This window comes from Parasteatoda tepidariorum, chromosome X2 (assembly GCF_043381705.1).
Source record: "Parasteatoda tepidariorum isolate YZ-2023 chromosome X2, CAS_Ptep_4.0, whole genome shotgun sequence".
Classification (NCBI taxonomy): Eukaryota; Metazoa; Arthropoda; class Arachnida; order Araneae; family Theridiidae; genus Parasteatoda; species Parasteatoda tepidariorum.
Window position 1 is genome coordinate 58,974,913 of NC_092215.1, and position 23,206 is coordinate 58,998,118.

The 23,206-nt window shown below is 28.4% G+C and overlaps 1 protein-coding gene across 1 annotated transcript in view; it reads left to right on the forward strand.

The window, feature by feature from the left end:
* LOC107449504 (tenectin) overlaps positions 1 to 23,206 on the forward strand; it is a 148,877-nt gene that overhangs the window by 17,225 nt on the left and 108,446 nt on the right. Inside the window, exon 2 of the mRNA XM_071188061.1 lies at positions 6,690 to 6,850. Coding sequence (XP_071044162.1) covers positions 6,690 to 6,850 — 161 coding nt within the window. The remainder of the gene's footprint in view (positions 1 to 6,689; positions 6,851 to 23,206) is intronic.

The following is a 23,206-nucleotide window of genomic DNA, read 5'->3' on the forward strand; positions in this document are numbered from 1 at the left end:
TTGATCCAGGAGTTTGCTTGTCTCCTAGATTGGGTTCAAAATTACAAGGCTACGGAGTTGAATGTTAGTAGTCCTAAACCCGATAATTGGGTCAGCAGTTCAGCGACGATTATAAAATTATAAAAAAAATTGTACATGTTGAAAACTTTTGATGGTTACATGTTGCAATATTCTCGGTAAATCCTCTACCATTTTGTCTGATAATGCTTGTGCACTAATTTAATATTTATCCCCCCCCCCATTTTTATTCCAGTTGCCATTCCATCAGATGGTTTGAGTGAAAATTAGCCATTTTGGTATGCATCATTGTTTCATGTATGGACTTTTTTCTATGGCGAGCTGAATCCAAATTTCATTACTTTCATACTATCTCAATTCCTATCTTTTAAATTCATTCATTCGTTTTTTTTTCTTCTGAATTTATGAAATCATTATTCACACGTTTCTGAAAATTTCAATTCCTTTTTTTTTGTTCTCTCATTTTTACTGTTCAAAGACTTTTTTTCCTGCTTGAGTAATTATTTTGCCAAATTCTATTTTCCATGGATATAAAAAAAGCTCTTATAGTGAAATTAAAATTATCAATGCAGGAAATATTTAAAATCTTTCTTGAAACTTATAACTGAAATTTAGTATTCAGCGATAAATTTATTGTATAAAAGAGTTATGAGTGCTTTTTTTATTTAATATTATTCACATATTTATTAAATCAAGTTTGACGAAAGAAAAAGTTTCCCAATTTTCAGTGTTTTAAAACAATTTCTATTTTGAAAAGTCTCCAGCAGGTCAAAGAAATATTCTAAAAAGTTTCTTATTCTCTTTAAAGTTGTATAATTTAAATGTATTCATTCAATATGAATGTTATAATAATGTTTAAAAATAAAATTGGAAAGGATAAATAATGATTACTTTAGTTTTTATTGAAAAAAAAACACTATCTTTTCTGCCACGTGAAGGAAGCTCTTTTATGTAATATATGTATATCTTAAATATAAATACTGTAAATGTCAGCAAAGAATAAGAAAAATAATAACAGTTGCTAATAGTTAATCAGTCATGAGAAATTTTGATTAATTTTGATTTGACGTCTTAAAATTAAAGAAACGGCTTTTTTTTTTTTTTTTTTGGATCACCGTCTACTTCGCAGATCAAAATTTTAAAAGCTTCTTCACAAAAAATAAGAACAGTAATAATAAATAAATAAATTGTAATTTTTTGATCCCATTTTAAGTACTTTTGCATTTTTGTAGGTAGGTACTTTTACGTCACACTAGAGCTGCACAATGGGCTATAGGCGACGATCTGGGAAACATCCCATCCTATGACATATCATCATAATTTTGATCCTCTGCAGAAGAGATGCCTCCACCTTTGCAGCCCGCCTTTGGTAGCCCGACGACCTGCTCTGGAAGTCGAGCACTTTACGGTAGAGCAGTTTAACGAGGACTGATACCGCCCACCCTCGGTCCCAACGCAGGTTGATCCAAGTGGTCACCCACCCGCTTACTGACCGCAGCCAGTGATGCTTGACTTCGTGTTCTACTGGGAACCGTATCTTTACGATCAGTCTGCTACGTGACTTATATTTTTATTGTGATACTCTTTTATAACCATGCCTTTAAGTCATTGAAAATATGTTTTTTTTAATGATTCAATGGACAGATTGGGAACGTTTTTCAAAACTAATTTTATTAGAAATAACTCATACGTACGCATTTGCAATAAAATGAATTCAACAGATAACTTTGCTGCTTTAATAAAATAATTTTTTGAAATATATTGAAGAATATATGAAGTAATGTCGTTTATAATTGTTAACGGGTTGACGCGCAATCTATTGCCTGTATTTTTTTTAGCACAGCTAATATTAAAAGGAACATATTTCAAAATTGAAAGAGACTGGTATATAGTTTTTTAATTACTCTCTAAAGGTCTCTTAACACCCCTCAAATACCCATAATTTTGCTAGCCCCCCCCCACAACTCGTCCGCTGGGGACGAACTATGAGAGAGTAAGTTGGGAACATGATCTGAAGGTAGCTCTTTAAAACCACTGGTTGCAAACATTTTGTTAGTAATTTTGACTTTTAAATGGCGTGGAATTGTTTTTAGCTCAAATAGATCGGATGAACTGAAAAGAGGAGGTTTTTGTTTGAGATTTGAAACACTGGATGTATACTACAAAGCAAGAGAAAAACCAACGCAAGCGACCAAAATTCAAGATTGCGATTTTTAAATATTCGACATTTTTGTAAGATAAGCTACTTATATACAGTCCCTGGCCAAATTATTAGATTCACTATAAGATTCCATGTAAAATCTTAATTATCAGGTGATATCATACAACCTTAATGTTTTTACGCAACTGAAACCGGTTTGCACTTGTTTACGTTCGTGTATCAATTGGCTAAACTAGGCGATATAAAATATAAATTCTGCGATTGAATAAATTAGACGATATATTATATAAATATTGAATATTTATTATATTAGTATATTATAATAATCATACCAATTTATTAGACGCACTGCAATACTTTAATAATTGCATGTGTTGGCACCGTTGGCGATTTTGAGTTTCGCTAGTAGCAGCAACTCCGTCCCCCCCCCTCACTTTTCTCTTAACCTTTGTTTTTCGTAATTTAATTATGATTTGATAATTATTGTTTTATGGTTAATGGTGAGCATATTTTGATAACTATTATTTATTGTTAATTGTAACCATATGTTGGAGCATCATGATTCACTCGGAATCATTTAAGTAACTGTTTTCGTTATCATTATTTTTGTTTACAATAAAAGATTGTTACTGTTATGAGCTATTTGCTTTAGTTACTAGTACCTATGGAAACTTTATTATTAAAGTAGATTGAACCCTACATTTTGGTCCTGTCTCTCTGAGTTCAAACCTGATGTAATTCGAAAATAATAATTTCGATTAACTTTCGTTTGCGACATCGTCTGTCATGACTTCGTTTTTGAACATACATTTTGAATTTGAAAACATGACTGATTCTTCAAACTCTGAGGAACAGTATGAAAATAGCTTAAAACAATTGAATCGTCGTCGTGGTAACTCTAAAAGAAAAACAACTAGATTGGAAAGCTTTATTTCTACTAATGGAAATGAGGCTGATTGTCTCAAACTGCAATCTCGTATCGATGGCATAGGATTAATTCTTCAAGAAATTGAACTTTTGAAACTGGATTCCTATTCAATTTTGAAGGATGAAGAATTATAAGCATATCAATCCCATTTTGATGAAATGGAGGAACAAATTGAATCTTGCAAGGTAAGCTTACAAAGACTTTTTTATTCAAGAAGTTCTAATATTTCTCATTTGCATAACATTGAACAATTAAATACTAGTAAAATAAATGTTAAATTACCAGGTATTTGCTTGTCTTGTTTTTATGGAAAAATCGAAAATTGGAATAACTTTAAGCTTCAATTTCATAGTTTGATAACTGAAAATCAGTCTTTAAATAGTATCCAGAAATTGTTTTATTTACGTTCAGCTTTAAAAGGTGATGCTAAATATATTGAAACTCCATAAGATACTTTTGAATCTTTGATGAAAATCCTAAAAGAAAGATTTGAAAATACTCGTTTAATTGAAAACAATCATATGTCGAAAATTGTGAATTTTGAAAAAATTTCTGCAGAATCTTATGAAGAATTGAGACATTTAATTGATACTTTAAATAAAAGTTTAAAAGGTTTAAAATGAATGAAATTGGAAACTAATGATCTTGTTGAACAATTAATAATTAGCATAATTGTTCAAAACTTGGATAAGGAAAGTCGCAGACAGTATGAAATGAGTTTAACGTCTACTGAATTTCCAAAATTCAATACATTTATGGAATTTGTTGAAAAAAGATGTCAAACATTAGAAAATCTTCAGGGAAACCAATTTTTTGTGAACCAAGCTAATTATTTTACTTCAAAAAATGTACACCCAAAGTTATCTGGCAGTTCAAATCCATCACTTCGTTCTAAGACTTTGTTAACAAATAACTCTAGTGTTTCGCATAGTATATGTAAAATTTGCAATCAAAATCACCCAATGTATCATTGTTTAAAATTTAAAGGATTATCAGTGCCTGCAAGATTTTCTTTAGTAAAAAGACATATTTATGCATTTCCTGTCTTTCATCAGGCCATAGTGTTGCTAATCGTACTAATTACTTTAAGTGTCGAATTTGTAACTCACATAATACATTTTTGCATCGAGAAAAGTTATATATATATATATATATATATATATATATATATATATATATATATATATACATATATATATATATATATATATATATATATATATATATATATATATATATATATATATATATATATATATATATATATATATATATATATATATATATATATATATATATATATATATATATATATATATATATATATATATATATATATATATATATATATATATATATATATATATATATATATATATATATATATATATATATATATATATATATATATATATATATATATATATATATATATATATATATATATATATATATATATATATATATATATATATATATATATATATATATATATATATATATATATATATATATATATATATATATATATATATATATATATATATATATATATATATATATATATATATATATATATATATATATATATATATATATATATATATATATATATATATATATATATATATATATATATATATATATATATATATATATATATATATATATATATATATATATATATATATATATATATATATATATATATATATATATATATATATATATATATATATATATATATATATATATATATATATATATATATATATATATATATATATATATATATATATATATATATATATATATATATATATATATATATATATATATATATATATATATATATATATATATATATATATATATATATATATATATATATATATATATATATATATATATATATATATATATATATATATATATATATATATATATATATATATATATATATATATATATATATATATATATATATATATATATATATATNAATGAAGACTAATTCATTAATTATTGGGTACAACTGATATGAGTTTAACATTAATAAGTAAATAATGAAATATTTCATTATTAGAGATAGAGCTACTTCCGATTAATCATGCTGCTATGAAAGAAAACATCCATTCTTAACCTAGGTGTACAATTTTTTAAGTAACTCTTACTGAATATTAATAATTTAAAATGTAAAGACTATTGAAATAAAAATTCAGACTCCACATGAAGGTTGAGTGTTGAGGGTACTCTTTTATGAACATTTTATGCAAGTTAAACATACTGTCATCCAAATAACGTTTTTGTTTTTTCTCTTTTCTTCTTGCTATTGTTCCTTTTTTCCCTGGGCACAAACGGCTTGCTCCATCAATTTCTAGAAACTTAAGTACATTTAATCACGATTTTTCTGTTACATCTTTTTCTGATACAGATTTTAAAGTTTTGTGTTCTTTTTTTTTTTTTTTTTTTTTTTTTTTTTTTTTTTTTTTTTTTTTTTTTTTTTTTTNCTTGTCTCATACTAAGTTTTTTCTGTTCCCTTCTCTTTTGCATTTGAACATTTGATTGCTTTCTTTTTTTACATTTTGATTTTGCCTTTTTTTTCCTGAAATTTTAAGAGAAAAAAATGTTAAACATCACAGAAATTATTTAGAAAAATTGTCAATACTTACCGATAAGAAAAAGTTAAACTTAATTGATTCTCTTTAAAAATATAAACAAATTAACACATTTGTTCCATTTTAAAAAATATCAATTAAAAGAAAATGGTTTTTTAATTATTAAAACTGTATTATGGTTATCTAACACATTGTCGCTTCCATTGACTGCGTCTTCTCCTCCGTGGACTTGCAATGTCCACGGAGGGGACGTCCACGGAGGAGACAAAAACTAGTTCCTGAATTTTACTGATTTTTAATTTTAAAGTTACAAAAATGGGGCAGTTCTTTTTATTAAATATGCTATTTTTGCAATCTAAAATTCATCTATCAAAAATAAAATAATTTTTTCTTACCTTCTTTATGATGCCCATGGAGTATACGGTGAGAACTTTGCCTAACCCCAGTTGAACGCAACAATCCAAAACTGACCCCAAAGAGAATAAAAACAACTGATCGTTAACATTAGAAAATGGAATGGTTACCTTTCCCAGCAGCTGTCTTATAGGGATTTCGCATATGCTGCCCTTCATTGCATATTTACCGAACTATATAAATTGTCCATGGAGGGAGATTTCATTTTTGATGGACAAAGTTTATTAATCATTTATTTTATAAAAAATTTTTTTTTTAAAAATATTAAATAAAAAGTTACTATAAACATTTAACTAGGTAAAACTACAAAAATCATTAAAATACCATTTAAATTGTTTAACAGCCATTAAAAATTATTTTGTGTCACAGACGTAGGGACGTCCACGGAGGGGATTTTGAAGTTATGCTTATTAAAAAATGAGAATGAAATATTGAAATACTGTTCAAAACATTTCTTTAGTTCTAACTGAACATTATAAGTTTTTAGTCATTTGTTTAATCTAACAACTAGTTATACAAAGCTCATAAATGTTGTTAGCTTTATTTTCAGGTTTATAGCTAATTCTAGAAATTTAACTGGAAGAACCACTGGTGAGCTCTCATCGGCAGAGTTGCTTAATGCTCGAGATACTCTAATTAGTGCAGTTCAGGTAAGCTGCTTCTCCTCTGAGATAGCAGATTTCAAGAAAGGTCTTCCAGTGCATCGTAAGAGTAAGTTAACATTTTTTAATCCCTTTTTGAATAGTAATAATTTAATTCGTGTAGGTGAACGTCTAAGGCATGCAGAATAAGGATTTAATAGAAAATTTCCTATTGTACTTCCAGCCAATCATAAATTCACAAAAATTCTTATTGAGTAATATCACAAACGAGATTTGCATGCTGGTCCACAGGCGTTGTTATGTACAATACGTCAGGATTTTGGGCCAATCAATGCTCGAAATTTAGTTCGTCAAATAGTGCACAATTGTGTACGAAGCTAATTTTAGTAGAACAACTGATGGGTGATCTCCCCCCTGCCAGGGTTAGATCTTCTCCACCTTTTTCCAATTCTGGACTTGATCTTTGCTGTCCCTTTCAAATTAAATTCAAAAATCAAAGAAAAGGTATTTTTCTGTAATTTTCGTATGTATGGTAACTAGGGTGGTTCATTTTGAAACCGTGTCTGATTTGACGATTTGATTGCGGTTCATAAGGGATTTTTCGCACGGCGTGGAAAAAGTCGAAATCTCTTTAGTGATAAAGCAACTAACTTTGTTGATGCAAACTCTGAAATTATTCGCCTTCAAAATTCTGCTCGATGTTCTAAATACGAAGTTTCGAAATATTTGGCCAGTGAAGGAATCAAATGGCAGTTTATCCCTCCTCGAGCCCCTTCTTTTGAGGGTCTTTGGGAAAGTGGGGTTAAAAATTTCAAGTATCGCTTAAAAAGAACAATCAGCTTAACTGAGCTTACTCTCGAGGAATTTCTTACATTGAACATCCAGATTGAAGGCATCCTTAACTTGCGCCCACTTTCTCCACTTTCTAAGAATTGTAATGATTTTGATGTGCTAACACCTGGCCACTTTCTAATTGGTCAACCTATACATGATTTTCCCGAACCAAATTTAATTTATAAAAAAGATAATTTGCAGATGGAGAAAAGTTCAAATAATGGTCCAGTTTATCTGAAAAAGATGGCAAAATTCTTATCTAAGTCCCCTTCAGCAAAGAAGTAAATGGTTATTTAAAAAGCCAAATGTTACAATTGGTATGTTTGTTCTAATCAAAGATGAAATGTTGCCTATCTGTAAATGGTCAATGGGAAGAGTTATTGAAGTTATACCGGGAATGGATAAGAGTGTACGCATAATTTGCATTAAAACACCCAATGGTATAATTAAAAGAGCAATTTCAAAAATTGCTATTTAACCTGTCAATGATTGTAAAATTGATTGTCAAGCCTAAAAAAGGAAAATGTAGTGTTTATTGTTTATTTAATGTTATTGTGCACTTATTCAAAATATTCTTGTATTGTAAGTGCATTAATATTTCTTATGGATATTTTTAAAAAAATATTGCTGTTTACAAATTTTAATTTTAATTTAGAAGTTTACATTTTAGTCGTAAATATTGGTTTAAAAACTTGATTTATTTATTTACAGTCCACATTTGTACTTATTGATTTATTAACTTTATTGTTATTGAGTTAAGTTAATACTTATTCATTTTGATTATTGAATTGTACGTTTGTTTGTTGTTGCCTGTCTGTAACAGGGCAAGGCGGACGGTATGTTGACGCCGCTGGCGATTTTGAGTTTCGCTAGTAGCGGCAACTCCGTCCTCCTCTCACTTTTCACTTAACCTTTGGTTTAAGCTCTAATCATTGTTTTATGGTTAATGGTAACCATATTTTGATAACTATTATTTGTGGTTAATTGTAACCATATTTTGTTATATTCGATATATTATATAAATATTGAATATTTATTATATTAGGTATTATATTAGTATATTATAATAATTAGACCAAATTATTAGACGCTCTGCAGTGCTTTAATAATTGCATGTGTTGGCGCCGTTGGCGATTTTGAGTTTCACTAGTAGAGGCAACTCCGTTCCCCCCCCTAACTTTTCACTTAACCTTTCGTTTAAGCTCTCGTGTTTATTGTTTTTCGTAATTTAATTAGGATTTAATAATTATTGTTTTATGGTTAATGGTGAGCATATTTTGATAACTATTATTTATGGTTAATTGTAACCATATTTTGGAACATCATGATTCACTCGGAATCATTTAAGTAACTGTTTTCGTTATCATTATTTTTGTTTACAATAAAAGATAGTTATTGTTATGAGCTATTTGCTTTAGTTATTAGTTGACACCTATTTAAACTTTATTATTAAAGTAGGTTGGACCCTACATTTTGGTCCTGACTCTCGGACTTCAAACCTGATATAATTCTAAAATAATAATTTTAAGGGAAACTTTATTATTAAGGTAGGTTGGACCCTACAGCATGTTTTGCACGAGTTAATATGCAATACTTTCATATTTAAACATACATGGGTAATGGGTTTTCATTCAGGAGATTTTTTTATACTTCCTATTTGTATTTATTTTTAACGTATTGCATTGCAATGTTTACCTATTGATACGGAAGTGTAAAAAAATGTAAACCGGTTTCATCCGAGTAAAAACAATGCAGCTGTATAGTATCACCTGATAATTATAATTTTACATAAAATCTTAGAGTGCGTCGAATAATTTGACTGTATACAGCATTTCTTTTTTAAAAAAATAAATTTTGCTTTATTATTTTTCTGAAATTCTATTTTAGTGTTTATAGCATTAGCAATAGAAAGAAAATAATTGTCACGCCAATTTTCTCGTAATCTATCGTAAAGCACTTAGGTTGTTTTTTAAAGTGCATAGCAGAAGAGCCACGATATCTCAGTGGTTAAGCCATTGAGCTATCATGGTGAAGAACTGGGGTTCGATCTTCATTGGCGGCTTTCTCATATAGAAAGGTACCAGTTTGTCTGGGAAGTAAAGGCGCAGTTCCTGAGCATTTTTCCACAATCATGTTCTTGGTCACAAAATTGTAGAACCTTAACTTCCATGATCCCACTTACCCACAATTAATGGTCGCCACTAGCCTCAGGGCATCTAAATGTGACAAATTGAAATTAAAAAAGCTAGTCGCTGCTCAATATATGATATAATATTCTGAAAATTATTTTATTACATTTATTTTAATTATGAAATTGTTATGAATAAATAATATTCTGAAAATTACTTTATGTAATTTAGTTTAATAATTAAATTGTTCTAAATATGATATAATATTATGAAAATTACTTTATTTCACGCTTGTGTCTTTAAATGTTCTTCATGTCAAAAATAAAACTAGTATTGTTAATCATATTTTCAGAATTGTTTACAAAAAATTCCTTACTTTATTAATATCAACACAGTTTTTTAATCATTTAAAAATTTTAAATTTTTGAAAAGGTGGTCATTCACTTCAAAAAGTAGCCACAGTAAAAATTACGAACAAAATTTCCTAATTTTGCCGTATAACTGGATGATAAATTCCTCAAATGATATTATATTCCATTACAACACTCATTGAGTCTTTTATTACCGGAATGAATATGTTAATTAATTATTGTTACCTAGGAATTACGTTTCAAAAGGTTTAAAATATAGTTACGGAATGGTTTTTTGAAAATGTATCCGTTCAATTGTAGAAGAAAGAGGATCTGCCTAAGGGAATCCTTCTAATGATACTTCTGAATCGTGACACATCATTGTTTCTCTCAACAATCCCTTCTTTTGAAAAGATGATTACATACTTTCAGTTTTATTTTCGTGCATCTTGGCTGACAAAAAAATTCTTTTTTTCTTCACTTATCATATAGTAAGTTGCAATCATTAAAGTAAAATGTATTGGAATAGAGTTTGTCCAGTGAGATTGGATTGAAGTAGATCCCTTTAGTAATGTTACCATCTATAAAGATGTAGTGCTGAAAAAAAAGTTAGCATTCATAAAGAAAATTGTATTTAAGATAAAGCATTTTTATAATCAATTAACTGAAGGTTTCAAAATTTTTTCCATGAATACCATATCATCTTTTAGTTACAGTTTTAATGTTTGTTCTCAAAAATTAAGGTTCCTTAATATTCCGTTAACAATGTTTTTCTTCACCAGTACTTACAAAAAATATGGTCAAAAGAAATGGTCTTACAAAAAAATATGGTAAAATTTACTGAGTTTCTTGAGCTATGGGAACACCAAAAAACTCGGTGACTTTTACCGTTGTACTTTGGTAATGATTTTTTTTTATAACCGTCGTTGAACAGCTGATCCAATTGTTTGGGATTACGACTACTATTGTTCAACTCGGTAGTCTTGTAATTTTGAACTCAATCCTGAAGACAAGGAAACTCCTGGATCAAGTATTAGGAGGAATTTGTCCTCGTGGAGGACTTTTTGCTGAAACTGACCCGTATTTGCGTTACAAGGAGAGGAAGACCACGAGAACCTCCCACGGTTAGCCTGATAGCAAAGGGACTCTAACCCAGGATCTGTCTACCACTGAGGATATTTCACGTCAGCATTGCGGTCAGTGCAAGTCGTATATGGATTTGTATCGACCAGTCATCGCTGGGATTTGAACCTGGTTCACTTCATTGGAAGACGAACGCTCTATCCCCTCAGCGATTTCTGTAACAACAAAATATGGTTTTTAATATGTGATAAATGTCGTCGCAATTCTATCATGATACCTGCCAGCATGGCATACAACCATTTATTCGGTTAAATTTATTTTTTAGTTTTGTATATTTTTCTAAATATGCAGTATTGGAGAACTGTAACTGTAAGAACTGTAATTGTGAAAACCAGAATTTTCGGTAAACCGCTACCATATGAACGGAAAAACTTACCAAATGAATGGCTTAAATACCGTATATTTTGGTTTTATTAATCAGGATTATAGGTTTTTTTTAACCATCAATGTTACTGCTATACAGTACGGTAATTTTTCCAGGATTATTTTCTCCTTATGCGCAGAAGATCTTTCTTTCATAAGTGCTAAGTAAAATACAGAGACACGGCGAAATAAAGGGTTCAAAATTACATTGTTCTGAAGCTAGAATTTCTGAATACTCTTTTCAGATAGATAAAAAAACAGAATATGAAAAGAAAGAAAAATTAAAACTATTTATCACGGGATAGGTTATTGAGCGCTTAGGTTTTAACGCATATATTAAATAAAATTAAGAAAAAAAAGCCTAGATGTCGTTATATAAATATCTTATATCATAAATTAGATGCGAAAAATAAGTTTAGGCAATATGTTTTTTAGTATTAAAAATAATAAGAAGAAATCTGACTTGAAGAGTGCTTATGGGGTTAAATAAATAATCTACATATTATACCCGGCAAACTAAGAGCTTTGTCACTCTACATTTAGAAGAACAAAAAATAGTTAAAAATATTTTATTAATGAAAACCTACAAAGCTGGACTTAAAATAATGTTGAAATCTACATGAAATTCAGAATTCTAAAAACGATATAATCATTAAAATATTATTTTGTATCATAAAACAAAATTTTTTTAACAAATGATAATACCCCAAAAATGGTGGTTCAGGGCAACAAAGTTTGATGGTATTAAAAAATGAAATATGTGAAAGGAAACACTATATTCTGTTTGTAATTTATTGTCGGTCCCTCAAACCTCTAAAAGCTTTAAACTTCATTGATAAGCATAAGAAATCGTATAACCTAAAAATTCCAAATTTATAAAATGATTTTCTAAGTATTTTTCGAGAAAGATAAAAACATTTGTTAGTATAGAAGTGTTTCCATTATTTTGTCTTACCCTTGTATATATATTTGAGATGGTTTTACAAAACACTTATATGAGTACGTTAAAGTGTGCACTAAATTTAATCACAAATTTATGAATTTATTGCTGCCTTTTTTCTAGCTTTTCAGAGTTTTTTTAGATCCATAAAAAAGCTCTATATTTTGAACGATTTTTTTTTATATATACATATCAGAGAGAGTACAATAAAGACAAAAGGGATAAAAGGAAAAGAGAGAAACGAGAAGAAAATTAATAAGTTTTATTAACTGCGTATAAGCTGCAAGTATATAGAACTCATAAAATAAGTTAAAATATTGAGAAAATATAGAAAATAATATGGATTAATGACAAGAGAAGGAGAAAAATAATTAAAATAAAATTATTTTTAAAAATATTTAAAAAAAATTTATTATCTAAATATTATAAATTTTTTAAGAATAATTTTATTTTAATTATTTTTCTCCTTCTCCTGTCATTAAACTTCATTATTTTCTATATTTTTTCAATATTTTAACTTATGTATATATGTATATACATTATTTTTACAAGCAAATTGCTTAAGGCAATTCATGGACTCATGGATTAACTTTGCATAAATTGCTTTCTAGCCACTTTCTGTTAGTCGCAAATCTTTTGTTCAGAAATTCAAAGTCGTGTATTTTTTTTCTGAAAAAGCATTCAACTGATTTTAAGAAACCTCTTTTTATGTGGTAATGTTTTAATTTTTTTTCTTTTACTTGCATCGTCGAATTTTGGTTCAAAATTAAAAAGTATTGTTGAAGATGTGAAAGCAAGAAAAGAAAAGTCAATAAATGAAAGTCCAGTCACCCAATGAATTCCATTCCGGCCAAGCTGCTTTTTTTCCCCTCTTTTGGTACACCAATCATAACCTCTGTCCCGGAGTATTTAAACGCATTTCAACAGAATCTTTGTTTGCTTCCATGGATTCATACTTCCAAAACAAGTAAGTCTTTCTTTTTTCTCCAAAATAGTTAATATTTATACAAAAGTTTCTTTTACAATTATTTTAATGCGCAGCTAAGAAATAAATTGATATTAAGAAATATAATAATAATTTTGAATTATTTTATAAGCAAACATCGACATTAATGCCAAGAATAAAAGGATATATTACCTTAGTTTCATTTAGCACTATTTACTTAACAGCATACAGCACCTCCTGCGAAATCAAATTTAAAAAAAAAGAATTATTTTTAAAATAAGATTCTTGAAACTTTCAAGGAGTTCCTTTTAACTTTCGTCACTTTCGAAAATATTTTTAAAAAATAAAAATTTATTTGCATAACGAACTAATAAACACATTTATTTTGAAATAAAAAGTTAGGAAATATTCATAGAGTATACGCAACCTTCACACCAAATAGTATCTAGGACTTATAAAGGTTTAATTTGTTTCCCGTTATTCCTGAAGCGGACTTCTGCAAGCATTTTAAATTAATATTTTTAACAAAAATAATTTTCATAGGACACTTTTGTCAATTTACGACAGAAACACTTGGTTTGGACAATAATTCCACTTAAATGAAAAATTTTTTTTAATCAAACTCTTCCGTTCAAACTTAACGTCAGAAATTTAAATGAATCCCATTTGAGTGGATCTTATTATCAAAAATAATTTAGTTAATTGTAACAGATAATTTTTAAACGAGGAATCATTGTTAGGTTATGAGTTATTTCATGCTGACGTATGAAAATTTTGAGAGAATGAAATATTTTATAAGCACTCATTATCTACGTTAATAACAAGAATAAAAGGATCTATTACCTTAGTTTTATTTAACACTGTTTAATACACAGCATTTAAACAGATTTTTTTACATTGCAAAATTGTATGAATAAAAAGGAAAGAATTGTTCTAAAAAAGGATTTATGAAAATTTTAAGGAGTTCTCTTTTACATTTTGTCAATTTCATAATTATTTTAAAAAAAACTAAAAACTTATTTGCATTACAAGCAAATAAACTTATTTATTTTGAAATAAAAGGTAACGAAACCTTCATAGAGTACAGACAACCTTCACAAAAAAGATTATATTGGACTTTTAAAGGTTTCATTTGTTTCCCGTTCTGCCTAAAGAGGACTTCTGCAAGCATTTTAAATTAAATACGGGTATATTTTTAAAAAATATATTTTCCATTGTTAACTTTTGTCTAATACAAAAGAAACACCTGGTTTGGGTCATAATTCTGCTTGAATGAAAAATTTGTTTGAATGAAGCTTTTCTTTAGTTCAAACTTAGCGCTTGAAAATCGCCAGGAAATTATTTATATAATTGCAACACATATTTTTTAAACGAAGAACTCATGTTAACCCTTTGACGCAGATGGGACAAAGGTGTCCCTTTTATATATTTTTCTCTGACACACTAATTGCAAGTAAAAATATATTTTAGTGCTCTTAATTATAAGAAAGCAGTCCAATAGTAACTGAAAAGAATCTAGATAAATGTAACATTTTCGGAATTATATTTGAACTAAAATATAAAATTCAAAAAAAAAAATATTTGTCGAAATTTTTTTCTTTTTTTTATATTTAATAATTTATTAATAATTGATTTTATAAATTAAAGAAATTTCAATCATGAATAACTGTTTCTCTTAGATCTAAATAACTGCAAATAAGTGTAAATTCGAAAAAAATTATTGCTTGGAGTGAGCCGTATTCGGAAGATTTTATCTTTTAAGCAGAGAAAAAAAATTGGCGTTTCATTTTATATTTCATAACCAGAAATTATTAAAATGCGAAAGATAATATTTTTCACTAATTTTGATCTAAATAAATACAAAATAATGAAAAAAAAGCATGAAAAATATGTTTAATAAAAATTCTGATTCAAAGGGTTAAGTTATGAGTAATTTCATGCTTTGGGTGCATCATCCGTAAAATCCATTTTACCGTAAAATATTACAGCGTAATTATTTATTTAATTAGAGTGATGCAGTGATTTTACGGTAATTATATCTGTAAAAATTACGATGTATCAGATTTTCTGTTGCTTGACATGTTCCGGTAAAAAGTACCGACACCCTGAGTGCCGGTACTTTTTATCGCAATTTGATCCAGAATATTTTATAGTGTAGCACCAATAAAATTAATTATAGGTGTTTATTTTCAATGAATAGACTCATTCTAGTGTGAATCAACAAATATGCTGCAGTAACTCATATTCTCTATTTGCAACACATGAGTTGTTACCTGTACTCAAATAACCAATTAAGTGAATTATAGGTGTTATTAAGCATTTTCCATGAATAGATTCATTGTAATGTGAATCAACAAATACATAACAGTAAATCGCATTCTCTATTCTGCAAATGGGTTGTTGTTACATGTACTCAAATAACAAATAAAATGAATTATGAGTATTTTTAAGCATTTTCTATGAATAGATTCATTGTAGTGTGAATCAATAAATACATTACTATATCTCACATTCTCTATTTGCCAGTTATAGGGTCTAAACACACCTTTCTAAACATGATAAAAAGTTTTGTTTTTATTGAGGGACAGTAAAGAAACACTAAGACATTGTCTCCCTAGTCTTTCTTTTTAGACCCAGAAGACACGAGTGATCGGGTGAAGATATTTCTTTATTGTGTCATAACAATTATCAAAGCGATATTTTTCAGTTAAACGTATCTTTTAACGTACAATTTTGTGAAGGCGTATGAGAAGCGTGTATGAAGTATTCAATTTTTCGTCTTATCCAAAAAAATATGAGAAATACAAAAATGTGAGGAACTATAGCAACATGAGGTTTCGCAAAAAGTATTTAAATAGTGAATCATAGATAAGCGTATTGTTTATGTCGTATAATATGAAAATGCTCAATATTTCTATTTTGAGTCATTCGTGCTTTCTTTGCTGTGATTGCATTTTCTAATATATTAAAAAAACACAAAAGAGCATAAATCTTTGATCTTTACTTGGGATCTTACTATTTTTCTTAAAAAGTGGTAATTATTTCTAGAATTATGTCATTTAAAAGTTAATTTTGTACAAGTTTGTTAAACGATTTTGTGGAAGAATACCTGAAGTAAAAAAAAAGGAATTTTCCATAAAAATAATGTTATTTTTAAGAACGTAGTGAACAATGTTAACAAATATCTTTGAGTGTAATGAGAAAAATACATGGAACACATTTTTAAAACAAAAAAAAATTCTTGTGAGTTTTTACAAGGATCCTAAAACAATAATTGTAGGGTCCTATACCTCGCCAAAGTAAGAAATTTTGGTAATATATTACAACGAAGAGTTCCTCCACATTCTTCGTTGCACAAAATCTTTAAAGGACATAATTCAAAAATCACTTTTATTAATTACTTATTGACCACATTTTCATGAAAACTAAGATCCGTAATAAATATTCATTCTTTTTTGTGTTTTTAAATATGTTAGAAAACGCAATTACTGCTATGAAAACGCTCCAATCAGGAATATAGAGCATTTTCATATTACACGGCATAAGTAATATGCCACTTATCACATTTGAAATACTCCTTAAAAAATCTAAATTTGCTATGGTTCCTACACGGAGAAAAAAATTCTGGTAAAATTCCGTACTGTATGGTAATGACGTTTCAGGTTAATAAATTCTGGTTAATAAAATCAAAATATACGTTGTTTAAACCATTCATTTAGTAATTTTTCAATTCATATGAGAACGGTTTACCAGAATTTCTCGTTTTCAAAATTATACAGGGTGTCCCAAAACGACCGCATAAACTCTGCACAGCTAGATTCCTCGTTGGGAGTACATAAAAACTGCCCAAAGAAGCGTTTCTGCACGATCCATAGTTTACGAGAAAAATACGAAAAACAAAGTATGACGTCACTGCCGGTGCAAGAGAAAACACTTTATTGAACATATCAACAGCAATATACTATACACAATTTAAAGCAGAAAATGAGCGGCGAACGCTTTAAACATTATCGTCTAGAAAGATATGTAAATACTGTTGTTGATATGTCCAATAAAGTGTTTTTTTCTTGCACCGGCAGTGACGTCATATTTCGTTTTTCGTATTTTTCTCGTAAGCTATTGATCGTACAAGAACGCTTCTTGGGCAGTTTTTATGTACTCCCAACGAGGAATCTAGTTGTGCTGAGTTTATGCGGTCGTTTTGGGGCACCCTGTATTTCTTATTGCCATACTTATAAATAATATATTATAATAATTATAATAAAATTATCCCATCTTACAGCATTTACCAAATTTTAACACATTTACCATATTTTACCACATTTACAGAATTTTATTACTTGTTATAAACCACATTTTATTGTTAAGTTTTCCAAAATCATTACCAAAGTGCTTGGGTAAAAATTACCGAGCTTTTCAGTGTTCCCATAAGAGCCAGAAACATGGGTAATTTTACCATATTCTGGTAGTTTTGACCACTCTTTTTTTTCTCAGAGTAACATTTTCTTCATTTTATGTATTTTTTGGTTAAGAAAAAAAAATCAAATACAGCAATACAGGCTACCTTTTTTTTTAAATTTTTTTTCTCCATTATCTTGAGCTTGAACTCTATTAACTATAAACTCCATTTGTTCAGATACAAAATAAAAAATGAAGTTGCCAAATACATTTTTTTCCGTGCTTTTATCGGTGAATTTAGTTGTATATTCCAAAACAAAGAATAGATTAGATCAGAATTTTTCACCTACAACTTTTTCACCAAAAATATTAATTTGGAAAGAGACTAATTGACAAAAGACCATTTAATAGATTGTAAAATTAATTTGCATTTTCCAACAGTAAAACAATGCATTAGCGATCAAAGTGTTCAAATTAACATCTAGACTGATTTTCACTGAAATATATGTGAGTCAAATCAATTTATTAAGGGTTGTTGTATTAAGTGTAAGTAATTAATAGTGGTATTTCTAATATACTATTTTTAATGATTCAAAGTGATTTTCAAAATGGCATATGAACATATGATTTTAAAGAAAGTGTTTTTCTCCAAAACTACTCTAGGAATTTTATTGTAAAGGATGAGTTTAGTTTCTTAATCAAGGATTCAATCAATATTTTGCATTATTTACATAATTGTAACTGATTAATTCCTTTTTTTTCACTCTTAGAAAAATGTGACATCTAAGTCTGTTTTTTTTTTTACCCAAATTTAAAAGTTTAAATCCATTATATGTAACAGGGAGTCGCATTTTTGCGACAAAGCATCTAGGAGAGTTAGGCGCATCCTCAGAATTAAAATTGTATAGAAACCCATGCCCGGAAGTATTCATACGCCGCTAGGGGCACTTCTCCGTTATGAATTATTTCTTCGTGTGCTTCTGATCAGGCCATAATAGAGAAACGCTTATAGTCGCCTTTTCCGTGTATGGGTTTCCATGCAATTTTAATCCTGATGATGTGCCCTTACTCCCCTAGGAGCTTGTCGCGACCTTAATGCCCCCTTTTATTTGTAATACTTTAAAACTTGTACATTTCAACAAAAAATAAACTCAAAATGTCATTTTTTAAGAAAAAGTCTGTAGCTTTAGGAGCAAAATTAATTTCAGGTTTGAAATCCTCATACCTGTATTAGACAACATCAAGTGTTTGCATAAATGAAACAAAAAAATTGTTCCCCCGTGTTATTATTTAAATATAAATAGAGATTTCTAGCAAAAGCAGCGTTTGGATTAAACTATAATAAGTCTAAACTTTATTAGTTTATAACGATTAAATATTTAAAAAAAATTCTAATTAAATAGAAGCTGCTGCCCTCACCTTCGTTTAAAATTTATTTCACGAATGAAGAATGCCTTCAGATCGGAATTTAACACTTTCCTACTTTGCAGCCATGATTACAAATGAAGACGACGATATTAGTTTGAAAACGTGAGATGTTTCAGAAATGAGATAGGTATATTTTCGTTTTTGAAACAAATTTACTCATTCGAATGAGTATGTTCTTTGACTAATTTTTGAGAGCATGATTTTTAACAACGAATGCTTTCATATGCTGATTAACAACAGTTTACAATGTAAAAAATGGACACTTAAATTTCACAAAAAAATTTCTTCGTTTTTGTCGAAATCTTGGTATATGTTTGAGCAAACATTTCGTCAAGGTGACGAAATAACTATCTTTTCTTCTTCAAGGAAAGAAATATTTCGCTTTTCCATTTTTTCCAACAAAAAATAATAAATAAAAAAAAAGAAGCTCGTAGTATCTAATGTGTCGAATTTTTCTAATAATCCCTTTATCGTGGGCATCTTATAGCCGGTTAAGTGACATCTTAATAACACAAGAAAGACAAAAAGAACCGAGAAATAAATTAGACCCATGTCCGAAGCGGAATTTGAATCCGGGATCTTCCTGGTACAAGGTCAACTCCTTGACAATCGTATAAGCCGATCGACTTTTTTTTCCCTTTAATCTTTATCCTAGTTTCGTCATTCTAGTTAACAATCTCCCACATTGCACTGCGCTGAAGTTTCGAATTGGGGAAACATTTTCGTCATAATTTGAGAGTTCCCATTGCGTTACAAATCACGTGATTTCGTGACAAAATAATTCTCAAAATTAGCAATATAGCTCAAGGATTGCTAATTCATCAAAAGTGAGAGTTATTTCTGAGAATGTAGAAAAGAGTTTGATATCGTTAAAAAAGGTATCTATTATAATTTACACGATTACTTTATTGTTTTGAAACTGCAGAATTCGTAAATAAATAAGGTGTATGATATCCAGTACAACGGCAAAAAGTGTTTTCAAATGATATATTTGTAACAATTTTCTCAGGAGAAGAGGATTTTTCAGAAACAGTGTTTCAAATAGTTCTAAAAACCCTTTAAAACATTTGTATATTTTCAGTTGTTCTCCGAGAATACCGGGTAAATAGACTGAAATTTAAGTATGTCTTATACTGACCTCTTCAACTGTTTAAAATATTGTAAAAATATTTATTTACCGTCTGAGCATCTTAAAGAAAGATATGCAATTAAAAAGTACGCCCATAAAAACAAGCACAAAATTAACATAAAAACATAATTTACGCTAGAAAAGAAATCAGTAAATACCAAAGAGATAATGTTTATTGCTTTTGCTACATAAATTGTCATCATTTTTTTATAACATCAGCAATTATCAATTTTTTTAATCATTTTTCATAACATAGGGTTTATTTATATCATAGGATCATTCATTTATACACAGTGAATAATTCCGGATCAAATTACGGTATAAAGCACTATATAGAACTTTAAATGCACTATCTGTAAAATCAATTTTACCGTAAAAATTCATTTTTACCGTAAAATATTATACCATAGTTTTAACAGTAATATTTATTTAATTATAGTGATTTCACGATAATTATTGCTGTAAAAATAACGGTAGATCAGATTTTTTGATCCGCAGCATGCTCCGGTAAAAATGTATTTTGTGGTATAAACTATCGGCACCCTTAGTGCTGGTATTTTTTACCATAATTTGAACCGGAATTATTCACAGTGCAGTCAATTGATATGCAAGCTATGACTGAAGATATAAGAATTCATGAGATTCCATAACTTTTCTGTCAGATAAGATTATAAGTACAGTGACCCTAAAAGTTTTAGGGTCTGAAGGCCTTAGGGCCTTTTTCTCTGAAATGAATTCATTCAAACTATCGTATACTAAGGATTTTTTTGAGGTTCGTGGTAGTTGAGTTCCGCGAATTTCTTAAAAACAATGTCTTCATACAAGAATTCAAGAATTCGTTTTTCAGCATTTGTCATTTAATGCAAGATTTTTGAGCAATAATTTTAAAGTTCGGTAATGATTAACTACTTTGAAAGACCTCTCAATATTTTCCAAAATTTACTAGTCATTTCGCGTCTACCTGAAGTGTTCTCCAATATTTGTTTTTCGCCCCCTACGAAATGCAATATAATGGTATAATAACAGTTTATAAATATTATTTTGAAAGGATTTCATTTCTATGGCAGGAAACAAATTTTCATTAACATATTCATATAAAATCAATTTGTGAACCAAAATTCTCTTTAATTGGATAGAGTTGATTGGTTAATAGGTTATTAATCTAATGATGTATCTCTAATTAATTTTAGATTATTAGAGTTAAAGAGAAATAAAACTTTAATTTTTTTATTCTGGTGCTACATTTAAAATTTTGCGGAAGTATAATAAAAGATAGCAAAATATTCAGGCATTTTTCTATTAAAATATTTAATGTATTAGTTAAAAAGTAATATTCAAGCATTTTGTATAACAAATTAATAGTGTAAATCTAATAATCTATCTCTAATTAATCTTATATTATTAGAGTTAAGAAGAAATAAATAGAATTTTTCTATTCGGGTGCTTAGGGTTAAAATTTTGCGGGAGTAAAATAAAAAATATTAAAATTTTCAGACATTTTTCTGTTGAAATATTTAATATATTAGTTAAAACTTAATATTCAAGCAATAGTGTACAACAAAATAGCTTATTCATAATTGTTAATCTTATTAGAACAAATATTTAAGTATTATTTTTGTTAAACTATTTTTTATTTTCATGGTTCCTCTTTAACAGCTGGTGAAAAGGCTTTCAAATGTCATAAGTAATCTCATGGTGCTTTGAGTTGGTTTAGAAGTTTAGTATTAACTGTCTCAAATCAAACTGTTTATCGACGGTAGAAAAATTTAAAAAAAATATGTATTGTTCATTTTTTAAACAAAAATGTAGAACAAAATGCACGACAAATTTAGCTGCATTATTACTGTTGATCTGCTTTCATCATTTTGAAATTTAATACGGTCTTCAATCTTAAATATATCTATGAAAATCTTCATATCTATAGAAAACTCCACATATCTATAAATATCAAAATTTTTAATATCTATGTTTACAAAATTTTTTCAAAAAGAAGTATTTTTTATTTTATTTTATAACCGTCGTTGAACAGTTGACCCAATTTCTTGGGTTTACGACTACTAATGTTCCGTAGCCTTGTAATTTTGAACCCAATCCAGAAGACAAGGAAACTCCTGGATCAAGTATTGGGAGAAATTTGCCTTCGTGGAGGACTTTTAGATGTAACTAACCCGCGTTTGCTTTACATGGAGAGGAAGACCGCGAAAACTTCCCACGGTTAGCTTGATGGCAAGGAGATTCTAACCCATGATCCGTCTACCACTGAGGAGATTTCATGTCAGCACTGTGGTCGGTTCAAGACGGATTAGGAATTCGTATTGACTAGCCCGGTTCGCGTATTGACAAAACATACCGTAGATTGTAAAGGGGTTGGCGAAAATATCTATCGGCGTTGAAGGAGCGTCTCGCAAATCGCCAAACAGCTGTGTGCTTATGTTTTTGTTTTGTTTTCGGTATCACGTATCTATCATTCACCAAGTTATATATGGGTGTCACATTTCAGAGTTTCTAATAAGCTGATCTTCATTAGATTCTTCTGCATTAAATGAAATATAAAGCGTATTTTTTTGTTATAGCTCCGACATAATCGTTTGTATTTGTTAACATAATTGTGTTTATTAGCGTTTTTTAGAAGATCGTAATAAAACTAAGATAAAAAAAATTATATATTATTACCTCCATAGCCCCCTTCTGTATTTTCATAACTTTCATTAAATGTATACGCGTATTTCGAGTAGTGAACTTCTTTACCTACTCATCCACTTATTAAAATTAATAATTTCACAATAACCTCTAATCCTTAATAAT